Source organism: Pelobates fuscus, chromosome 5 (genome assembly GCF_036172605.1).
Source record: "Pelobates fuscus isolate aPelFus1 chromosome 5, aPelFus1.pri, whole genome shotgun sequence".
In the NCBI taxonomy this organism is placed as follows: domain Eukaryota; kingdom Metazoa; phylum Chordata; class Amphibia; order Anura; family Pelobatidae; genus Pelobates; species Pelobates fuscus.
Genome location: NC_086321.1, coordinates 344723081 through 344743256, shown reverse-complemented (window position 1 = coordinate 344743256; position 20176 = coordinate 344723081). Strand labels below are relative to the sequence as shown.

The following is a 20176-nucleotide window of genomic DNA, read 5'->3' as shown; positions in this document are numbered from 1 at the left end:
ATGTTTTAGAACTACAACTCCCATGATGCTTTGCATGCCTTCAGAATGACAAAGCATCATGGGAGCTGTAGTTTTAAAACATCTGGGATCTATCTTTTGGGCACTATTAACTCACACTAACACAAACTCTAACTTACAAAATATCATGTAAAATGCATAATGGGCAAGTGTGTGTTAGGGGAAAATAATGCCATCTCGGGGGCACATTCCGTCTTGTGGTTTATTATGATGTCTACAGAACCCCTCAATAGCATTTATTTTAAACGGATAATAATAATAATAATAATGATATTTATATAGCGCCATCAAATTCCACAGCGCTTTACAATGGGTGGACGAACAGACATGTAGTTGTAACCAGAAGATGAGCCTCGCCGCCGCATTCATTTTGGACTGTAACGGCGCAAGTTGGGAGCACGTAAGACCACTGAGAAGCTATGTATGTTATGTATGTGTGTTATGAATGCTCTCTCTCACTGTCTTTCTCTCGGTCTCTCTTTCTCTCGCTCTCTATAAAACATATGCAGAATTGTACTGATGCTTTATTTGTCAATTAACTTTAGTAAATGGTGCCTCTTTGAGTTTGTACATGGATAAAAATCAGTACTGAAATAGCAGAAATCACATTTGTTCAATAAATATGTTAAATAATAAAGAGGTCAACTCCAGCCTGCGGGAAGAAAGCTGTCAGCTGTAGAAGTGTTATTCTCCTAGAAGCACCTTTATAGCTAATTATGCAATATAAACACAAAAGGTCACAATATTCTACCTAGCAACAGAGACAATAATTAATTTGCAGTAAATTCAATACACATGGAGCGATTTAAATGGATCTCCTCGGTGTATCTACCACTTTTATATGCTTATAGTGCTGGGACGTATTGTTTACACTCTATTATATTTCCAGCTTGTCGGTCCAATAGGAATACAACTTGAAGAATGTTATAACATTGTAAATTCTCTACTGAGGAAAGTAAAGCTGTTTTTGCTTGAAATTAATGTGACACCTAAAGACAAGAGAGACAAGGCTCCAAGAAGGTGTTGAGTATGTCGTTGTTTGGTGCTGCACATTTGAGCTGATTGCTGAGGGAAATCAGGGTGCAGGGATAAATTTTAAAGGAACACTCCAAACGTCTAATCTTCCAAACACAGTTTGCTGAAGTGCTTTATGTGTAAAGTGTGTGTCCTCTTTTTCATTTTCTAAAAATTAATACAAATTGGTACTTTTATAAATTAACCCGGGTTACACCCCCTGGCTGTCAGACAACCAGTCACCAGTTTACTTCCTGGTTTGGTTAGCTCAGTGGAGCTAAACTCCAGAGGCAGTAATTGCTCAGAGCACCTGCCTTGCAAAGACATCATTGAGCTGCATTGGAAAGTCTGTGATTGGACAGCCACTGAAAGTCTGGGCGGGGTCAGAAGGGGAGGGCTTGCAAAGGCTGCAAACATTATATATGCAGCTTTTGCAAGCTGTTTTTAGTTATATCTCCAAAGTAAAACTTTATAATTAAATGCTTGCTGGGTTACATTTGGGGGATATCTACTAAACATTGATTTTTTTTTTAAATTTGGGCAGTGCAGTGTCTCTTTAAACCTAAATGAAAAAAAAACAACATTTTACTAGAAAGTGTAAATAATGTACATGCCAGATGTGTACCGGATATAACTCTCAAACCAGTGCATTTAAGATTAGCCCATGTGAAATGATAAGCGTTCTGGCTGAATGTCTGAATTTAACACATTTATATAACACATTTTGCCTTAAGATATATTGATTTTCTTGCCAATACTTTTTTCGAACATCCCAAATGTAGTATATATAAAGCAACAAGAAAAAAAAACATTAAAAATCTTTAACACCTTTATGGTAACAGAACAGATATAATTTGGGATTGCTTGTAAAATAAAATGCTATGACGCATATAGTTTTAAGAAAGCTTTTTAGTTTTTAGTTTTTTTTTGCTTAACTATTTAAGTGTGTACTCAATGGGTTAAACGTGGAAGTGGAAATAGAATCCACAGCAGATTTTTCAGTCTTACTTGCTTTGCCTTGTAACTAAATATTTTCTGGTGGTTCTATCTATTTGAAAGCCAAAAGAAATTAGCCCTTGACCTCATTTTTAAATAGACACGCAGCTGTGCAGTATGATGCTGTAGCTGTCTTAGATTTTGCTCTGAATGTCTTAGATTAGATTTTTTTTTTCCCAACCAAATCGTGTAGCAAAAAGTGATGACTGTGGAGTTGCTGGTTTTGTTCTCCATTTGAATAACTACATGTTGATCGAATGATAAGGAAAAACAATTAAACAGATGTATTTTTCAATGTTTGATCCCAGTCTTTTTGTGTTTATAGTATTGATATAGAACCATAAAGAAAACACATCTACAAGCACAACTATATATATTATATATACACATATTCAATGGGGATATGGTTAAGAATGCACGAATAGATCTAATTTATTTTTTATTTTGCAGTTTTTTTTGTGTCTGTCTTTGTTTCTTCCATTACGCCGTTCGATAAAAAGATTTGTAGTATATGTTTTTCCCATTTGTTACATTAAAATAAGGCATAACTGAATTGTTTGTATACGTTACCTTCTTTTGTTTTTCTGTATTGTATAAAACATACATCTCGGCAAATAGCAAATGTTTTGTTCTGCATGTTTACTGGCAATGCACTGTACAGCTGTCCAATCTTTTCAAATGTATCGTAGTTCTGCACCTTCGTTTGATTTCTTTAGAGAGGTAAGACCTTTCTCTTCTGTTGACAGCAATACAATTAAATTCCCTGCAACTTAAATTAGAAACTAGATATGCTTCCAAAAGTCGAGTAAAAATCACCAGGGAACAGGCATTTCAATTTATTCGTGGTTGCCTAAATGCTGTTTCTTTATTAGAAACAAAACAAGGTATTAGCATTTTTAGACTGATGTCACAGTTAAGTGTAGCTAAGGAAATCTCATTTACACTTAAGATGCAGGAGATATTTCTAGTGCGTTTCAATGTATAAACATGCGTGTGTAACATTTTAAATGAATCGGCATGATGAACAATGCGTCCCATCATGAGACATCACGTCTTACAAAACATCTGGCTACTTCTCATTCTTACCATGACTACCGCACAATTCCCGAACATCTGTAAATCCACTTACAAGCTAAGATTGAAGCCATTCATTTACAAAGTGGTATTGAGATATACGAGAGCACAGAACGCAGCTGATCATTATATTGCCTTGCACCATGTTGTCTACAAAATCACCGTACGATCACTGGACGTTCTAGAGTTTCTGGTGCCATATTTGCTGTCATAACATAGATGAGTGGTCTAGGTAGATAATAAAACAAATAAGATATTAGGTGATACAAAAAAAAATAAATTGTATATTTATATGTTTTTTTTTTAATGTATGTATCTGTCGAAGAATGTTTATGAGTTATACATTTTTATATTTTATGTACCCCTTCTTGCAATTTCTTGGCTTGCAATTCTTCGAATATCATTGTTAGAACATACTGTAGATGTGATACTAGAAATGTTGCTTCTTGTTGAGGGCATTTGTAAGACGGGATGTAGATTTACTGGGCAAATACCTGGGAAATACCTGGGCAAAATGGTACATACAGCGTTAATTTCTTAAGTGAGAATTTAGGGTGCATAAAAAGTGAGATTCAAATTTAAGAGCAGCTGAACTGAAATTATAGCTGACTGAGAATTTTCCCAGTTTGGCTACTGTGACCTTAAATTTAAAAATGTTAAATTTACCATGAATTCTCACATTAGCAAATAAACTCAATAGAGTAACTCGATTAACTAGCTAAAACCTGTATTTCAAAGGTTGTTGCAGACTGCAAACAACAGACTATGCTATGTCCTTGGACTAGTCGTGCTATATTTAATAAATTAATAAATGTTTTGAAATACCACCCAAGCAATCTGTAATTGTGCTCTTACAAGCACCAACAAGAGTCACTAGTATAAGCACACTCTGTTAACAATGAATTCTGACCAGAGCAGGCTCTGAAAGTTCTAGGGATGTGCATGGGAAAAATATTCGGTTCGACATTCCGAAATTCGGAACTTCGGAACTTCAGGACTTTGGGTAAGTGCAGGGTTAGAGTATGGGTAGGTTTGGTTTAGGGGTAGGGTTGGTTTAGGGTTTGAGTAGGGGTAGAGTTAGGGTTACTGTAGGGTTAGAGTAAGGGGTAGGATTAGGTGTAGGGTTACCCTACTCCTACCCTAACCCTACCCCTACCCTAACCCTACCCCAACCGCAACCACTAACCCTACTCCAACCCTTAACCCTAACTCTAACCTTACCTCTACCCCAACCACTAACCTACCCTAACCCTACCCCTAACCCCAACCCTCTCCTGTTTTGCCACTTTTCAGAAATCCAAAGTACTTCAGCACTTCCAAAATTCAGCACTTCAGCAATTTGGCACTTCGGTTCGGCATTCTGAAATTCGCCAATTCGGCACTTCGGACATTTGGAAGCATCCGAATGTCCAAATTTCCGAAATTCGGCCGAATTTGCGTTCGGAACTAAACAAATTGCACGTCTACAAATGTCCACTACAAGATCACGACTGAACAACCTAGAAACAGTTCCTTATGTTCAGAAACAAACAACCAAGAATAGTAGACTGAGCATTGCTACTTAGATATCTTGTACCAGTAAACGAGATCTTTAAACCCTGCACTGGCATTAATCTGTCAAGTAATTCCTTAGTTGCAAATAAAGAATACTATCAGTGCTAAGAATTAATCATACTATTAGTGTATTAAACTGGTCTGGCCAACTACATATTTCCTAGTGGGCCTACATCTTGCTGGTCTGTCATCCTGTTTCTCCTGTTTTTCATTTTGTCTAATATATTTGATTGGTTCACTATCAATGGGCCCTCACACTTGGCATAGCACTACACGTTAAGTGTTAGTAGGTACACTGCAATAGGAAATCACTGATTGTCACGACTTACCTCCACTGCCTCTGCATCCTCGCACTCAGGTAGTGGCTGCCTGTGCGCATGTGCGAAAGCAGAAGGTGGACCACGATCCATGAATTTGGATCACGTCACGTCTCCTTGGCAATGATAGATGCCTGGGAGACATGCATGATCGTCCCATGCCGCAAGACAGACCGGCTGGAACACATTAACCAATACTCACCTCAATGGCAACCTTAGTTGACTGACAGCCCCATACACCAATAAGGTGTTATGGTGGCTTGTTAAGTAGGTGTGCCTTTTATATGGCACCTTATTTAAACCTAGAACAGCTGAACTTTCATTGCTCAGTTGTTATGTGCTACCTTCCTGTTATTTTTTTCTCTCTCTTCCTGATATTACCTGTGTTTCTGATCTCCTGAATTCCTGTTTTACCTGACCTTCGACTGCCTTACCGTTGTTGAACCTCTGGATTTTGACCATTGGATTGCCTGACCTTGCTTCTACCTTGCCCTTATTGGATTGTTTGCATCAGACTTTGTTTATAATTTTTTTTCTACAAGTACAAGTACTGCTTTCTTTGTATCAGGGGCGGACTGACCGGTCGGCACTTCGGACGTGGTCCGAGGGCCCGGCCGGGAGGGGGGCCCGCCATCAGGGGGCCCGGCCGCCCCTTTAAATGCTGCAGCCGCCTGAGCGCTCTCCTAAGAGCGCTCAGGCGGCTGCAGCTTCTCACCTCACCTCCCCTCCCCTGTAGCTTGGCCGAGCGGCTTTCCGGTCCGCGGTGCCCGGCCGGAGTGATAGGAAGGTGCTTCCTGTCAGTCCGGCCGGGTACAGGAAACAGAAACTTCTGTTCCGCGCGGAACAGAAGTTTCTGTTTCCTGTACCCGGCCGGACTGACAGGAAGGTGCACAGTGTGCACCTTCCTATCACTCCGGCCGGGCACCGCGGACCAGAAAGCCGTTCGGCCACGCTACAGGGGAGGGGGTAAAAAGAGAGAGGGAGGGGGAGGGGGAGGGGGGTAAAGAGAGAGGGAGGGGGAGGGGGAGGGGGGTTAAGAGAGAGGGAGGGTGGGGGTTAAAAGAGGGAGGGGGGTTAAAAGAGGGAGGGAGGGGGGGGTGTTAAAAGAGAGAGGGAGGGGGGGTTAAAAGAGAGAGGGAGGGGGGTTAAAAGAGAGAGGGAGGGGGGTTAAAAGAGAGAGGGGGGGTTAAAAGAGAGAGGGAGGGGGGTTAAAAGAGAGAGGGGGTTAAAAGAGAGAGGGAGGGGGGTTAAAAGAGAGAGGGGAGGGGGGTTAAAAGAGAGAGGGGGGGGTTAAAAGAGAAAGGGAGGGGGGTTAAAAGAGAAAGGGAGGGGGGGTTAAAAGAGAGGGAGGGGGGTTAAAAGAGAGAGGGGGGGTTAAAATAGAGGGGGGGGGTTAAAATAGAGAGGGGGGGTTAAAAGAGAGAGGGAGGGGGGGTTAAAAGAGAGAGGGGGGTTAAAAGAGAGAGGGAGGGGGGGTTAAAAGAGAGAGGGAGGGTGGGGGTTAAAAGAGAGAGGGAGGGTGGGGGTTAAAAGAGAGAGGGAGGGGGGGTTAAAAGAGAGAGGGAGGGGGGTTAAAAGAGAGAGGGAGGGGGGTTAAAAGAGAGAGGGAGGGGGGTTAAAAGAGAGAGGGAGGGGGGGGTTAAAAGAGAGAGGGAGGGGGGGGTTAAAAGAGAGAGGGGGTTAAAAGAGAGAGGGGGTTAAAAGAGAGAGGGGGTTAAGAGAGAGGGGGGGTTAAAAGAGAGAGGGGGGTTAAAACAGAGAGGGGGTTAAAAGAGGGGGGGTTAAAAGAGAGAGGGGGTAAAAAGAGAGAGGGAGGGGGGTAAAAAGAGAGAGGGAGGGGGTAAGAAGAGAGAGGGAGGGGGGTAAGAAGAGAGGGGGGTAAGAAGAGAGGGAGGGGGGTAAGAGGAGGGAGGGGGGGTAAGAAGAGAGGGAGGGAGGGTAAAAAGAGGGGGAGGGGGGTAAAAAGAGGGTGAGGGGAGTAAGAAGAGGGGGAGGGGAGTAAGAAGAGGGGGGAGTAAGAAGGTGGTAAGAAGAGGGGGAGGGGGGGTAAGAAGAAGGGGAGGGGGGAGTAAGAGGAGGGCAATTGCCCCCTTCCCTGTCCGCAGGCACCGTGCGGGCAGCCGGCAGGGGAGGGAGGAAGAGAGGACCCGGGAGCTCAGCCTGCAGCTCCTCTGGGTCCTTCTTGCGCGAGCACAGATCGTTGCCGCGGTTACCACGGCAACGTTACGGCTCTTGCGAGAGTAAACTCTAGCCCTGGAGCTACGGGCTAGAGTTCACTCTCAACACTGTGACCACCAGGTATTCCTGGTGGTCGCAGTGGTGAGAGTGAACTCTAGCCCAATAAACACACTGCCCCCACACACCATACACATTCACACACTGCCCCCCATACACACACACTGCCCCCACACAGACCATACACATTTACACACATTGCCTCACACACACACACATACACTGCCCACCCATACACACACAGCCCCCCATACTAACATTGCCACACACATACACAGCCCCCTCGTACACACATTGCCCCACACACCCTACACATTCACACACTACACCCCCTCACACACACTGAACCTTTCACACACACACTGCACCCCTTACACATTGCACCACTGCTCCTATACCCTACTACAGCCTCATATCCCAGCAGACCCCAGGTAAGTTGTTAAACTGTTCTTAAACGGTTTGACTACTTACTCTAGGAGGGGGGCCCGGCCCTCCTGGCACCATAACGACTACACAGAGCAGTAGTGGTTATTGTGCATGGATTATTTCTTTAAATAATCGACGAGTGCCCCAGTAGCCAGCAAGCCAGCCAGCCCACAGGCTGGCCAGCCAGCCCACAGGCTGGCCAATAGCCAGCCAGCCAGCCCACAGGCCACCAGTTAGGCTTAAAGCTAGCAAGCCACAGCCTGCCAGCCAGCAAGCCACAGCCAGCAAGCCACAGCCTGCCAGCCGCAGCCAGCAAGCCCACAGCCTGCCGGCAGTAGCCAGCAAGCCCACAGCCTGCCAGCAAGCCCACAGCCTACCAGCCGCAGCCAGTAAGCCCACAGCCTTCCAGCAAGCCCACAGACTGCCAGCCAGCAACAGTAATTAAGGTAAGAGGAGCCAACTTGGCCTAGGTATCAGCGAGCTATGTTGTGTTGCTATATTGTGAATAGGAACCAGAGTGTTGGAGAGACCCCCCTCCAGGCCCCATTAGACTCCATTGTAGTCTCTAATGGGACCTGGAGGAAATTCTTTCTAACACACTCTCTAAAGGACACTGAGATAGCCTCTGCTAGAATGCCCCCCCCCCCTCCATGGCCCATTAGCCCTCAATTGTAGTCTCTACTGGGGCCTGGAGGCGACTGTTTCCAGCAGGGACACTGAGATGGCCTCTGTTAGAAAGACCCCCTTCCAAGCCTATTAGACTCCATTGTAGTCTCTAATAGGGCCTGGAGGGGATTCTTTCTAACACACTCTCTAAAGGACACTGATATAGCCTCTGCTAGAAAGACCCCCCTCCATGGCCCATTAGCCCTCAATTGTAGTCTCTACTGGGGCCTTGAAAGGATTATTGCACTTTTGTTCCTTGTGTCTAAAGATTGTGTAGGGTGTGGCTGGAGGCGGTGCATGGAGGCGGGACATGGGTGGCGCTTGCTGCGGAGTATGGGTGGGGCCTGTAAGGGGGCCCTTGATTTATTTTGCCCGGGGGCCCTGAGGGTTCTCAGTCCGCCCCTGCTTTGTATCATACAATTATACTTGACACTGGTTGTGGTAAGGGAGCAGAGGTCTGTGTCTGTTATAGCAAAAACCCAATTTGTGTCTTCTTTTGTGAGGTGTACAAAGGACATAATGGAAGACATAGGAGCTAGGTATGATCCCATATTTATGTGCATTACATCCACAGGTTTTGTGAGGTTCACCTGGCTTTTGGGCTGCCACAGATTTCTAGATTACTAGTGAATAAAAAAAAACATATTTAATTCATTTTTTGAAATGTATTATTTATTTTCTGTAATATTAACCCCTTAAGGACCGGACTGTTTTGGCCATGTTGTATGTTAAGGACCAGGGCTGTTTTAACACTTTTATGGTGTTTGTGTTTAGCTGTAATTTTCCTCACTCTCATTTACTGTTCCCATACAAATGATATATATTTTTTTCAGGACAAGAAGGGCTTTCTTTACATATCATTATTTGTATCATGTCATATAATTAACTTTAAAACATTTTTTTTTAAATTGTGAAAAATGGAAAAAAAAAACATGTTTTTTGACTTTTAATTGAAAAATCTTTTACTCATCTATCCTTACCTTTTGTGTCACTTTACCCCACTCCCTCTAGCATGTAAGATCATTGAGCAGGGCCCTCAACCCCTCTGTTTCTGTGCGTCCAACTCGTCTGGTTACAACTACATGTCTGTTCGTCCACCCATTGTAAAGCGCTGCGGAATTTGGTGGTGCTATATAAATAACATAATAATAATAATAATAATCTCTTCCATAAATGGACTGCACTAGAATAGTACTCTGTGCGAAGAAAACATTTATAGAGCACTTTTGTTCACAAATTGCATGAGGAAGCTGCTGTCTTTGAACATTAAAAATCAGAGCAACTCAGGAGATAGCTGACCTGCACAGACCAGAACTGAGCACGTGATTTAACATTCAGCATTTCCTTAAAATTACTTACTGGATTACTTTATTTATAGATTTAATTTAAGTTTAAAGCTAGCCTACGGAGGAGATTTCTACAGCCAGGCAGCTGATAAGGGACAGCTATCACAAATTGCTTAGAGATGTGTGAATTATTAATATGTGTACAAACATGTAGGATGAGTAACAAAATCCAATCACTACCGCACCTGTGGAACAAATCAAGAGCAGATGTTCACAACATTTAGAAGAAAAAAAGATTATAAAAAAAAAATAAAAAATAAAAATCTATCAGTTCTAAAACTTCATGAGAACATTCAATCGGTAATACTGTCATCAAATAGTCAAATACCCTTTAGGCAAAACAACATCTACTTGCGTAAGACATTGTATTCTGAAAAAAAATATTTTAGAATGTGTGTATATATTTTATTGATATTCTGCACATCCTAATATTTGTAGCTTGTTCTTCTGAAGGCTGCATACATACTTGCTTAAATTCGATATTATATATTTCCCTTTTTATAGTTCTCTAAACAAAGAACATGTTTTACGAAAATGTATCTGTATACATGGTTGATGTATGTGAAGTGAAATACACAGTCATCAAACAAAATCTGATTTTCGAATCCCCCCCCCCCCCCCTAAGGACTGCGTGCTTTCTAATAATTGTCCTTAGTCCTTATTCTTCCACTCAGAATTTATTTAATATCTGCCCACCACCAGTTTCACATCAGCAATTAACTTATCCAGTTCCATTTTGGCTACATCAGAATGGATGGATCAAAGCCAAGTTAAGTATTATAAGATGAAAAATGAGCACATATTTCCATCTAAACTGTTCACAGTAGATTATATTGCCAGATAAATAAATTGAACATTTCCTTGGTGTGAAATGTTGTCATTTCCTCTGCTTGACTGACCTTTTCCAGTGTTGAAAACATGTATTGGACCAAAACCTACCTATTTCCCCTATAAATTACTGCTTAAGTTCTGATGCATCTACAATTTGTAATAGCGATTGCCAGGCCACACACCATAAGAAGGACATAAGTTAACATATTCCAGCTGTAAGAATAATGGCATGCCCCACAGAGCAAGCAACGTCTCAGCATATCTCTGAGATCTGAAACCCATGAATGATGCAGGAGGCAAACCACCTGGACATGAGTCCACAGCAGATGCAGCTACAGTAGTATGTTGCTACGTGTACTGTATGTTGTTAAAGGGACACTATAGTCACCAAAACAAATTTAGCTTAATGAAGCAGTGTTGGTGTATATATCATGCCCCTGTAGTCTCACTGCTCAATTCTCTGCCTTTAGAAGTTATATCACTTTGTTTATATAGCCCTTGTCACACCTTCGTGTATGCTTTCCTAAACACTTCCTGAAAAGGAACCTAGATATTTTAAGTTCTTTTATTGCACATACTGATGTAATGTTGTACATAATCTAGAATTTCTTATGCTCTGTTAATAGCCTTCTAGAGCCTTCAGGAGTCTTCTTTGTGTAATTAAAGTTCAATTTACAGAGCAGGGGATAAAAATGTCTAAAGTAAGTTAACATCTAACTGGAAAAAAACACTATTTTTTTCATGCAGGCTGTGTCAGTCACAGCCAAGGGAGGTGTAACTATGGCTGCATAAACAGAAACAAAAGTGATTTAAATCCTAAATGATTCAATATGGTGTATTTTCACTAAATACTTTAAAACATTGTGATACTAGGTTTTTGTATCTTTCACGTGGACATTGCATTTTTGTGATGTATTTTGTAATCTATTTTTTGTTATTGTAGACATAAAAATGTGCTGATCTACATCTTGCGCTAGGAATATAATTTACTGAACTTTGAATACATTACATAGATTCCAACTAAGCTGAAACCACCCATAAGTGCTTTAAATCAAAGTATTAATTATAATTTCCAAACAATATGTTATGTAGCATGATACATTTACCTTTCTGTTGAATGCATCTTTGGAAAACAAGCGGCTACGCTCAATGTTTCCATTGACATCTGGATCAAGCAAAAGAAATCTGCTCCAACACCTCTGAACCTCTGGAACTGACACTGCAATAAAATGGGAAAACTTACTTTCTATTTAAAAAAAGGTTAATAAAATTATCTCATGCATGGATTTCATCAGGGCTCTGTAGGGTCTATACTGGATCAATTATAATTACAACTGGGTGTTCTTGCCATCTGTAGATTCATTTCTATGCTTGTTGCGATCAGTTATGTTCAAAATGGTTAATAGTCGAGTTAGCGGCACAAGACCATTTTCATGCTGCAAAATTTCAATGTTAGCACCTGGTAACAGGGTGTACCATGGAGAGCTGTTGGCATTTTTTTTCTATTGCAGGGGTTCCCAACCCAGTCGTCAAGTACCCCGTAGCAGTTCAGGATTTAGGGATTACCCAGTTTTGTCTAAAGTGTGTTTTTGTTTCTTTCTAAAAACACATTTAACACAACTGGGTAATTCCTAAATCCTGGACTGGTATGGGGTAGTTGAGGACTGGGTTGGGACCCACTGATCTACTGGCTATTCACATTAACCATGCTTAATAGCTGCTTATTGCTGGCAGCCATGAGATTAAGCCCTATGTCAGTGGTAAGCAACCTTCGGCACTCCAGATGTTGGGGTTACATCCCCCAATGCTCTTACAGCCATAACACTGGCAAAGCATCAGGGGAGATGTAGTCCACAACAATCTGGAGTGCTGAAGATTGCCTATGCTTATGAAGTGGGAGCTTGAACTATATTAATATACTTCTCAGCACTGGACAGCTAAAGGTCATGTATATGTCTGTGAGTGTCAGTTCATTGACCAAACGCTGATGTTTAGTTATTAGCTAGGACTCAAGTGCCTTAGTAAAAATGGTGGTATAACTGGTCTCTATTGCCAAGGCTTAAAATTTCAAGTCCTACAATACCAGCCAGGTTTTAAAAGTAACAAAAAAAAAACGTACATTCATCAGAGGTTAAAGGGACACCATAGTCACCAGAACAACTACAGCTTAAAGGGAAACTCCAGTGCCAGGGAAACAATCAGTTTTCCTGGCACTGGAGGGTCCCTCTCCCTCCTACCCCCCAATCCCTGGTTACTGAAGGGGTGAAAACCCCTTCAGTGACTTACCTGAGGCAGCGGCGATGTCCCTCGTCGCTGTCTCCGCCTCCACGACGCTCCTCCTCTTCATTGCGTCGGCCGGTGGGCGAGACTGATCTCGCCCACCGGCCGAGGTGACCTAATGCGCATGTGCGGCAATGCCGCACATGCGCATTACGTCTCCCCATAGGAAAGCATTGAAAAATCATTTCAATGCTTTCTTATGGGGTTTTGAGCGACGCTGGAGGTCCTCACACAGCGTGAGGACGTCCAGCGACGCTCTAGCACAGGTTTCCTGTGCTAGAACCCAGGAAGTGACCTCTAGTGGCTGTCTAATAGACAGCCACTAGAGGTGGAGTTAACCCTGCAATGTAATTATTGCAGTTTATAAAAAACTGCAATAATTACACTTGCAGGGTTAAGAGTAGTGGGAGTTGGCACCGAGACCACTCCAATGAGCAGAAGTGGTCTGGGTGCCTAGAGTGTCCCTTTAATGTTGTTGTTCTGGTGAGTATAATCATTGCCTTCAGGCATTTTCAGAGAAAAAGCAGTGTTTATATTGGCCCATAGTGACACCTCCAAGTGACCACTCCTCAGATGGCCACTGGAGGTGCTTCCTGGGGCAGTGCTGCACAGTAGGCAGAACTGCCATTCAGTGTCTCCACGCTCTGGATGGAGCTGCTGAATTTTCCCCATATAGATGCATTTCTATGAGGAGGCATTGATTGGCCAAAATGGCATTTGGTGCCGCCCCCCCATCCTGCCTCCTTGCCGATTTCAGCCAATCCAATGTTTTCCCTAAGGGAATGTATTGGATAGGCTAAAAATTCTGATGATGTCAGCAAGGAGGCGGATATGGGGCAGGGCCAGCATCAGCGGATCTGCGTGGCGCTGGAAATAAGGTGAGTTTTAACATTTTCTAATGGGGCTAAGGGGGGTACAAGCCACCTAAATGGCATATTAAACACTATAGGGTCAGGAATGCATGTTTCTGTTCCTGACCATATAGTGTTCCTTTAACTTCTATTCACCAGGGCTGAATTTTCCCTCACCAATAGCTAGTGGCAAGTGAACACAAAGTGTATTTAGATTTTTTTATATCATTTAAGTAGCCTTAAAATGTTGTATATTGCAGAAATTCACACATACAGAATGCAAAACAGTGGTAAAAAGAATCTCTAAATACTATTACAGTAACACAGAGAGTGCTTAGAGTACTTTACACCTAATACATTGCATCTCCCTGCACAGAGACACACTATACTTACAAACACAAGAGTAATGCAGGCAAGAGTAGGACGAGATGTAACATACTTTAATTTTTAGCATGGTCCTAAACTTACAACAGTTCATCTGCAGATATAAAGTCGGGTCTTTTGGGTCACCGCAAATCTTAACTAACAGGATATCCAATCTAAAGCAAGAATTTGGAAGAAACAATAAGGGACTTTTTTTTTTCAGGGGAAAATTCTGTTGTGGTTTCGTTGGCCACTACATGTTAGGACTGATCTCGTAACAGCTGTTGCTATTGTTACATTTCATGTTCTTCAGACGATATTTGATAACTCTCAAAGGTGCATGCAGATGTAAGATCCAAGAAACTCAACAGACATTTCAACTTCAAGAATATATGCAACACTGTGCAGTTATTGAGTGTCCTGGACAATAGCCCAGCAGTTCCAATGATGTCATACTGTATTTTTTGTTTTTTTTTAAAGGAATTGGATGTTAAACAAAGTACAAATCTATTGTTTGAACATTGCTTCATTTTATACCAGTGTTTTTAACACATTTTCAAAAGGAAATTAACAATGGTATATTAATGTAATGAAACATATGAATCAAAAGCCAATATCAATTAAATGATCTTTCTCTAATACTTCTTAATTATTTATTATGTAGGACCTCCTTTTAAGAGCGAAATAAGGCCACTTAACTCACCTTGCTATACCACACCACACTGTTCTTGCTGTGGCCGCTGCTCCCTCCCTGGGTGAGACCATCATTATGGATGACCTCAGCTAATCCAATGCTTCTCTGTATAGAAGCACCACAGCCTACTGCGCATGTGCAGCAATTGTCAAGGTGCACCAATCGGCATCTCCTCATATATTTACTAATGTACCTTTATAGGGAGATGCCGAATGTTGGTTCTGCAAAGATTGAAGGATGGTAATAGGAAGTATCTCTAGTGGCTGTATGAGTCACAGACACAAGAAATATGCTTAGGGACAAATGTAAACACTGTATTTTTACACATAATACATTTGTCAGACTGCAGACTCAGTCTGAACACCAAAACCACTGCATTGCGCTGAAGTGGTTCTGGCGCTTAGAGTGTCCCTTTAAATTCAATTTCTCTCAGATTAGTCAGGTGTAATAAAGTTTGTATAAGGCATACTTTAAATATACTTCAGTTGCAAGCAAAGACAGCATTTTGTTTTCTGCCACTGTGTAGGTATTGTCAAAGAAAATGTCTTACAGGGTTATTTACTAATGTGAGAATTCCAAGTAGCCAAATTTAAACCATAGCTGACTATGGAATTGGGTATTTTGGCCTTCAAGTTGAAATCTACTTTGAATTTTCACTTTAGTAATAACCCTTTAGTAGGTTTTATACAACTGAAATCTGAAATGTATTTACATATAAAAGTTGTAAACCCTAGTACAGGGACCTCCAGATGTTATGGACTACATCCCCCATAATGCTCTTACACCCATAATGCTGGCAAAGCATCATGGGAGGTGTAGTCCAAAACATCTGGACTGCCATAGTATACACTTGTATAATGTTTTAAGTAATATTATATGACCAATAAAGTTTTTTTTTTTTTTTCTGGTAGGACATTGTGGATGAATAGTGTAGTCCATGCACCCAAGAAGAGGTCATGAGGATTGAGCAAGAGTCAAATGTGCATTTCATTTGCACTTGGCATTCACCTTTTCCTGTTTAGGGTTGATAGGCATGTTTTATGTTACAAACCATGTTTAAAGAGTATGTGTCTAACGTTTTAAAGGGAAACTGTCGACTCTCAGGTTTTTTTTTTAACATCATTGTTTTGCTTGTCTCCCATATTTCACAAATATGTGTTTGTGATTTGTGATGTGTGAAAAATAAAATTAAAAGAACACTCCAAGCACCTAAAGCATTGTAAATCATTGAAGTGCTTTTTGTATAAAGAGTGGCTCATCTTTTTTAATATCACAAAAAGTGCAGATTTTAACAGGAATTTACACTTTTATACATCAACCTTGTTACGCCCCCCTGACTGTCAATCAGAAAACTGGTCCTGTTACTTCCTGGTTGATTAGCTTAGTGAAGATAAACTATAGAGACAGGCAATTGCCCACACAGTGGCGTACACACACTCCATGGGGCCCCGGTGCGAAACTGATCCGTGGGCCCCCCCTACCCTGACCCACTCCCCCCTGACTGTGCCCCCCCCCGACACATACATACAGACACAAACACATACACACACCCCCGACAGACACATACATACATACACACATGCAGACACATACATACAGAGGCACACACGCAGACACATACATACAGAGACACACACACACTTACAGAGACACAGACACACACAGACATACATACAGATACACACATACAGAGACAGACACACACATACACACATACAGAGACACAGACACACAATCATACACACAAACATACATACACAGACATACGTACAGATACACACACACAGACAAAGACACAGACATACATACACACAGAGACACAGACAGACACACACATACAAAGACATACATACGGATACACACACACAGACATACATACGGATACACACACACAGAGACACAGACACACATACATACAGAGACAGGCACATACACACATACAGAGACACAGACACACACATACATACACACATACAGAGACACAGACATACACACATACATACACACATACAGAGACACAGAGACACAGACATACACACATACAGAGACACAGAAATACACACATACAGAGACACAGACAAAGACACACACACATACAGAGACACAGACACACATACACACAGACACAAAGACATACAGAGACACAAATACACAAAATGTTTCCTACCATGTGTGACTTTCCCTGGGGTCCAGTGGTGGCTCAGTCTGATGGGAGTCAGAGTTCCCACTCTGACTCCCTCCTCCTTTCGGTTTCCTCCCGCGCGGGCTCTCAGTATGCTGGGAGGAGTGACGTGCGGTCACTTCCTCCCAGCCGTGATGATGTAATCACAGGGGGCCCGGTCGCGCTCTTGAAGTGCCCAGCGCAGACCGGGCCCCCTTACAATCCATGTCCATCGGGTGGCCCTGACATCATGGGCCACCCGATGAACCCCTTAACATGCGGCCTCGGCGGTTTGCCGCACGGGCCGGGGCCGCAAAGCGTGGCAGCTGCTACCCGGTCGCGGGGGTCCGCAGGGCGGCCGGGCCCCCTGGAGTGCCGGGCCCGGTCGCAGCTGCGACCCCTGCGACCGCGGTACGTACGCCACTGTGCCCACAGCATCTATCTTGCAAGTACTTCTTTTTGAGCTACATTGGGAAGTCTGTGATTGGACAGCCAGAGAAAGTCTGGGTGGGATTAGAATGAGAGGTCTGGCAAAGGCAGCAGACAGCAGATATGCAGCCTTTGAAAGCTGTATTTAGATATACCCCAATGAAAAATAATCACAATTAAATACATGCATGTTTTCATTTGGGATATTTTACTAATTAGTGTTTTTTTGTTTTTTTTATATTCAGTGGAGTGTCCCTTTAAATGTAGATATACACACTGCATTGTATGTATCTCTCTTCAGGATCCGAGTGCCTCCTGGCTCCTTTCCAAATATTGTTACAAGCTCTGTTCACTTGTTTCAATAAACATAGCATTTGGATAAAGAGAAACAGAAACTATGTTTGCAGAATCCTTAACCTGTTTTTCCTGTGATTCTTAATATTCTTTTTCATGTAAGTTAAAGGACCACTATAGTGCCAGGAAAACATACTCGTTTTCCTGGCACTATAGTGCCCTGAGGGTGCCCCCACCCTCAGGGACCCCCTCCCGCCGGGCTGGATGGAGAGGAAGGGGTTAAATTACCTATTTTTCTAGCCCTGGGCGGGGAGCTCTTCTCCTTCTCTCCTCCTCCTCTCCTCCTCTTCGGCTGAATGCGCATGCGCGGCAAGAGCCGTGCACGCATTCAGCCAGTCTCATAGGAAAGCATTCTCAATGCTTTCCTATGGACGCTGACGTCTTCTCACTGTGATTTTCACAGTGAGAAGCACGCAAGCCCTCTAGCGGCTGTCAATGCGAAAAACCACTAGAGGCTGGATTAACCCTAATATAAACATAGCAGTTTCTCTGAAACTGCTATGTTTATAGAAAAAAATGGTTAACCCTAGTGGTAATCCCCTTTAAAATGCACATAAGAGCAGAAGTACCCTAACATGTTTAATTAACATTAGGAGGTGCGCTTGCATTCTATGGCCATTTAGTAATTGTACAAAAATCCTAATTTATTTGATTTAACAGGAGGGTCTGGGATGGCGTTCAGGTAACCTATGTTTGTTCTGTTTATCCAAGAGCATTTTAATACAAAGTACTCATTTTAAATGGGTTGTGGCTCTTGAAAGCCTCGGTTACTGCCTTAACGTCTGTCCTTTTTTGCCTACATAATAAAGGAATAGATTTCATTCTCAGCCTGAAGCTAAATTATTTCTCTTCCCAGTCTGGTGCAGCCTAAAGTGAAACAAGTCAAGCATGAAAATGCCTATATCTGTGAATAATATATTTTGCAAATACTTATTTACTGAAAGCACAATAGCAAATTTTATCATCAAAGTTACAATAAAATGGCAAATAAAAACAAGATGTAAAGCAAACTGATAAATGTTTTGATATTTTCATGAAAGCCCTAGACCAGTGATGGCGAACCTTTCTGAGCCCGAGTGCCAAACCGCAAAACATGCCAACTTTTTTTCCCTCAAAGTGCCAACACGGCAATTAAACCGGAATACTGAGCTTTAAGTTTAGAAAAAAACAACTCGTACAGTTGTCCGAACTAATTAACAACTTTTGTTTTAAAAGAAGAACACAACAGAGAGTTCAATGATACAAATTTTAAATAACGATATAAATAGACAAAATTAAGCTTATATTTATTAGTATCTCCAACAAATGCAATGCATACACACAGACTGCTGAACACATTCTCACACCGTCCGCTAAACACATTCTCACACCGTCCGCTAAACACATACACACACCGTCCGCTAAATACATACACACACACCGTCCGCTAAATACATACACACACACACCGTCTGCTAAATACATACACACACACACCGTCTGCTAAATACATACACACACACACCGTCTGCTAAATACATACACACACACACACACCGTCCGCTAAATACACACACACACCGTCCGCTAAATACACACTCACCATCCGCTAAATACACACTCACCATCCGCTAAATACAAAAACACACAGTCCGCAAAATACACACACAGTCCGCTGAGTACACATACAGACAGACTGCTGAATACACACACATACTGCATTGAGGTGCAGTGTATGTGTTTGTGTGTAAGGGTGTGTGTGTGTGTGGGCGGGTACAGTTGCTGTGTGTAGGGGGTACGGGTGCTGTGTGGGGGGTACGGGTGCTGTGTGGGGGTACGGGTGCTGTGTGGGGGTACGGGTGCTGTGGGGGTAGGGGCACTGTAGGGGTAAGGGGTGCTTTGGGGGTAGGGGTGCTTTGGGGGTAAGGGGTGCAGTGGGTGGTAGGGGTGCTGTGGGTGGTAGGGGTGCTGTGGGTGGTAGGGGTGCTGTGGGTGGTAGGGGTGCTGTGGGGGTAAGGGGTGCTGTGGGAGTAAGGGGTGCTGTGGGGGTAAGGGGTGCTGTGGGTGGTAGGGGTGATGTGGGGGTAAGGGACAGTGTGCTGCTGCTGATTTAATAGGGAAATTGATAGCTAGGCTAGTGTATTCAGTGTCCACTACAGTCCTCAAGGACTCATCAGATCTCTACTGTAAGGACAGCACCCCAAAAAGCCCTGTTTAGGGCTAGAACATCAGTCTGCTTTTTTTTTTCCTGTGTAATCTAATTGCAGTTGCCTGCCTGCCAGCGTGTGTGTCAGGCTCACAGCGTATACTATGCCCACTTGCCCAGTGTCACCACTCATATCTGGTGTCACAATAGCTTGCATTTAAAACAAACAAAAATCCTTTTTGACTGTGAAATAATAGCAGTCAGTTTCCTTCACGCGTGTGCCTTTCAGGGCCTGCCAGGGCACAGTGTCACACCAGTGCAACTCATATCTGGTGTAACAGTAGTATACATTTAAAAAAAAACCTAGAAATTTGACTGTGAAATAATAGCAGTCAGTTTCCTTCACGCGTGTGCGTTTCAGTGCCTGCCAGGGCACAGTGTC

At 42.7% G+C, this 20176-nt stretch overlaps 1 protein-coding gene across 1 annotated transcript in view; it reads right to left on the bottom strand.

Annotated features, from left to right (window-relative positions):
• LOC134611686 (uncharacterized) overlaps positions 1-20176 on the bottom strand; it is a 161402-nt gene that overhangs the window by 89687 nt on the left and 51539 nt on the right. The window contains exon 3 of the mRNA XM_063455827.1: positions 11584-11696. Coding sequence (XP_063311897.1) covers positions 11584-11696 — 113 coding nt within the window. The remainder of the gene's footprint in view (positions 1-11583; positions 11697-20176) is intronic.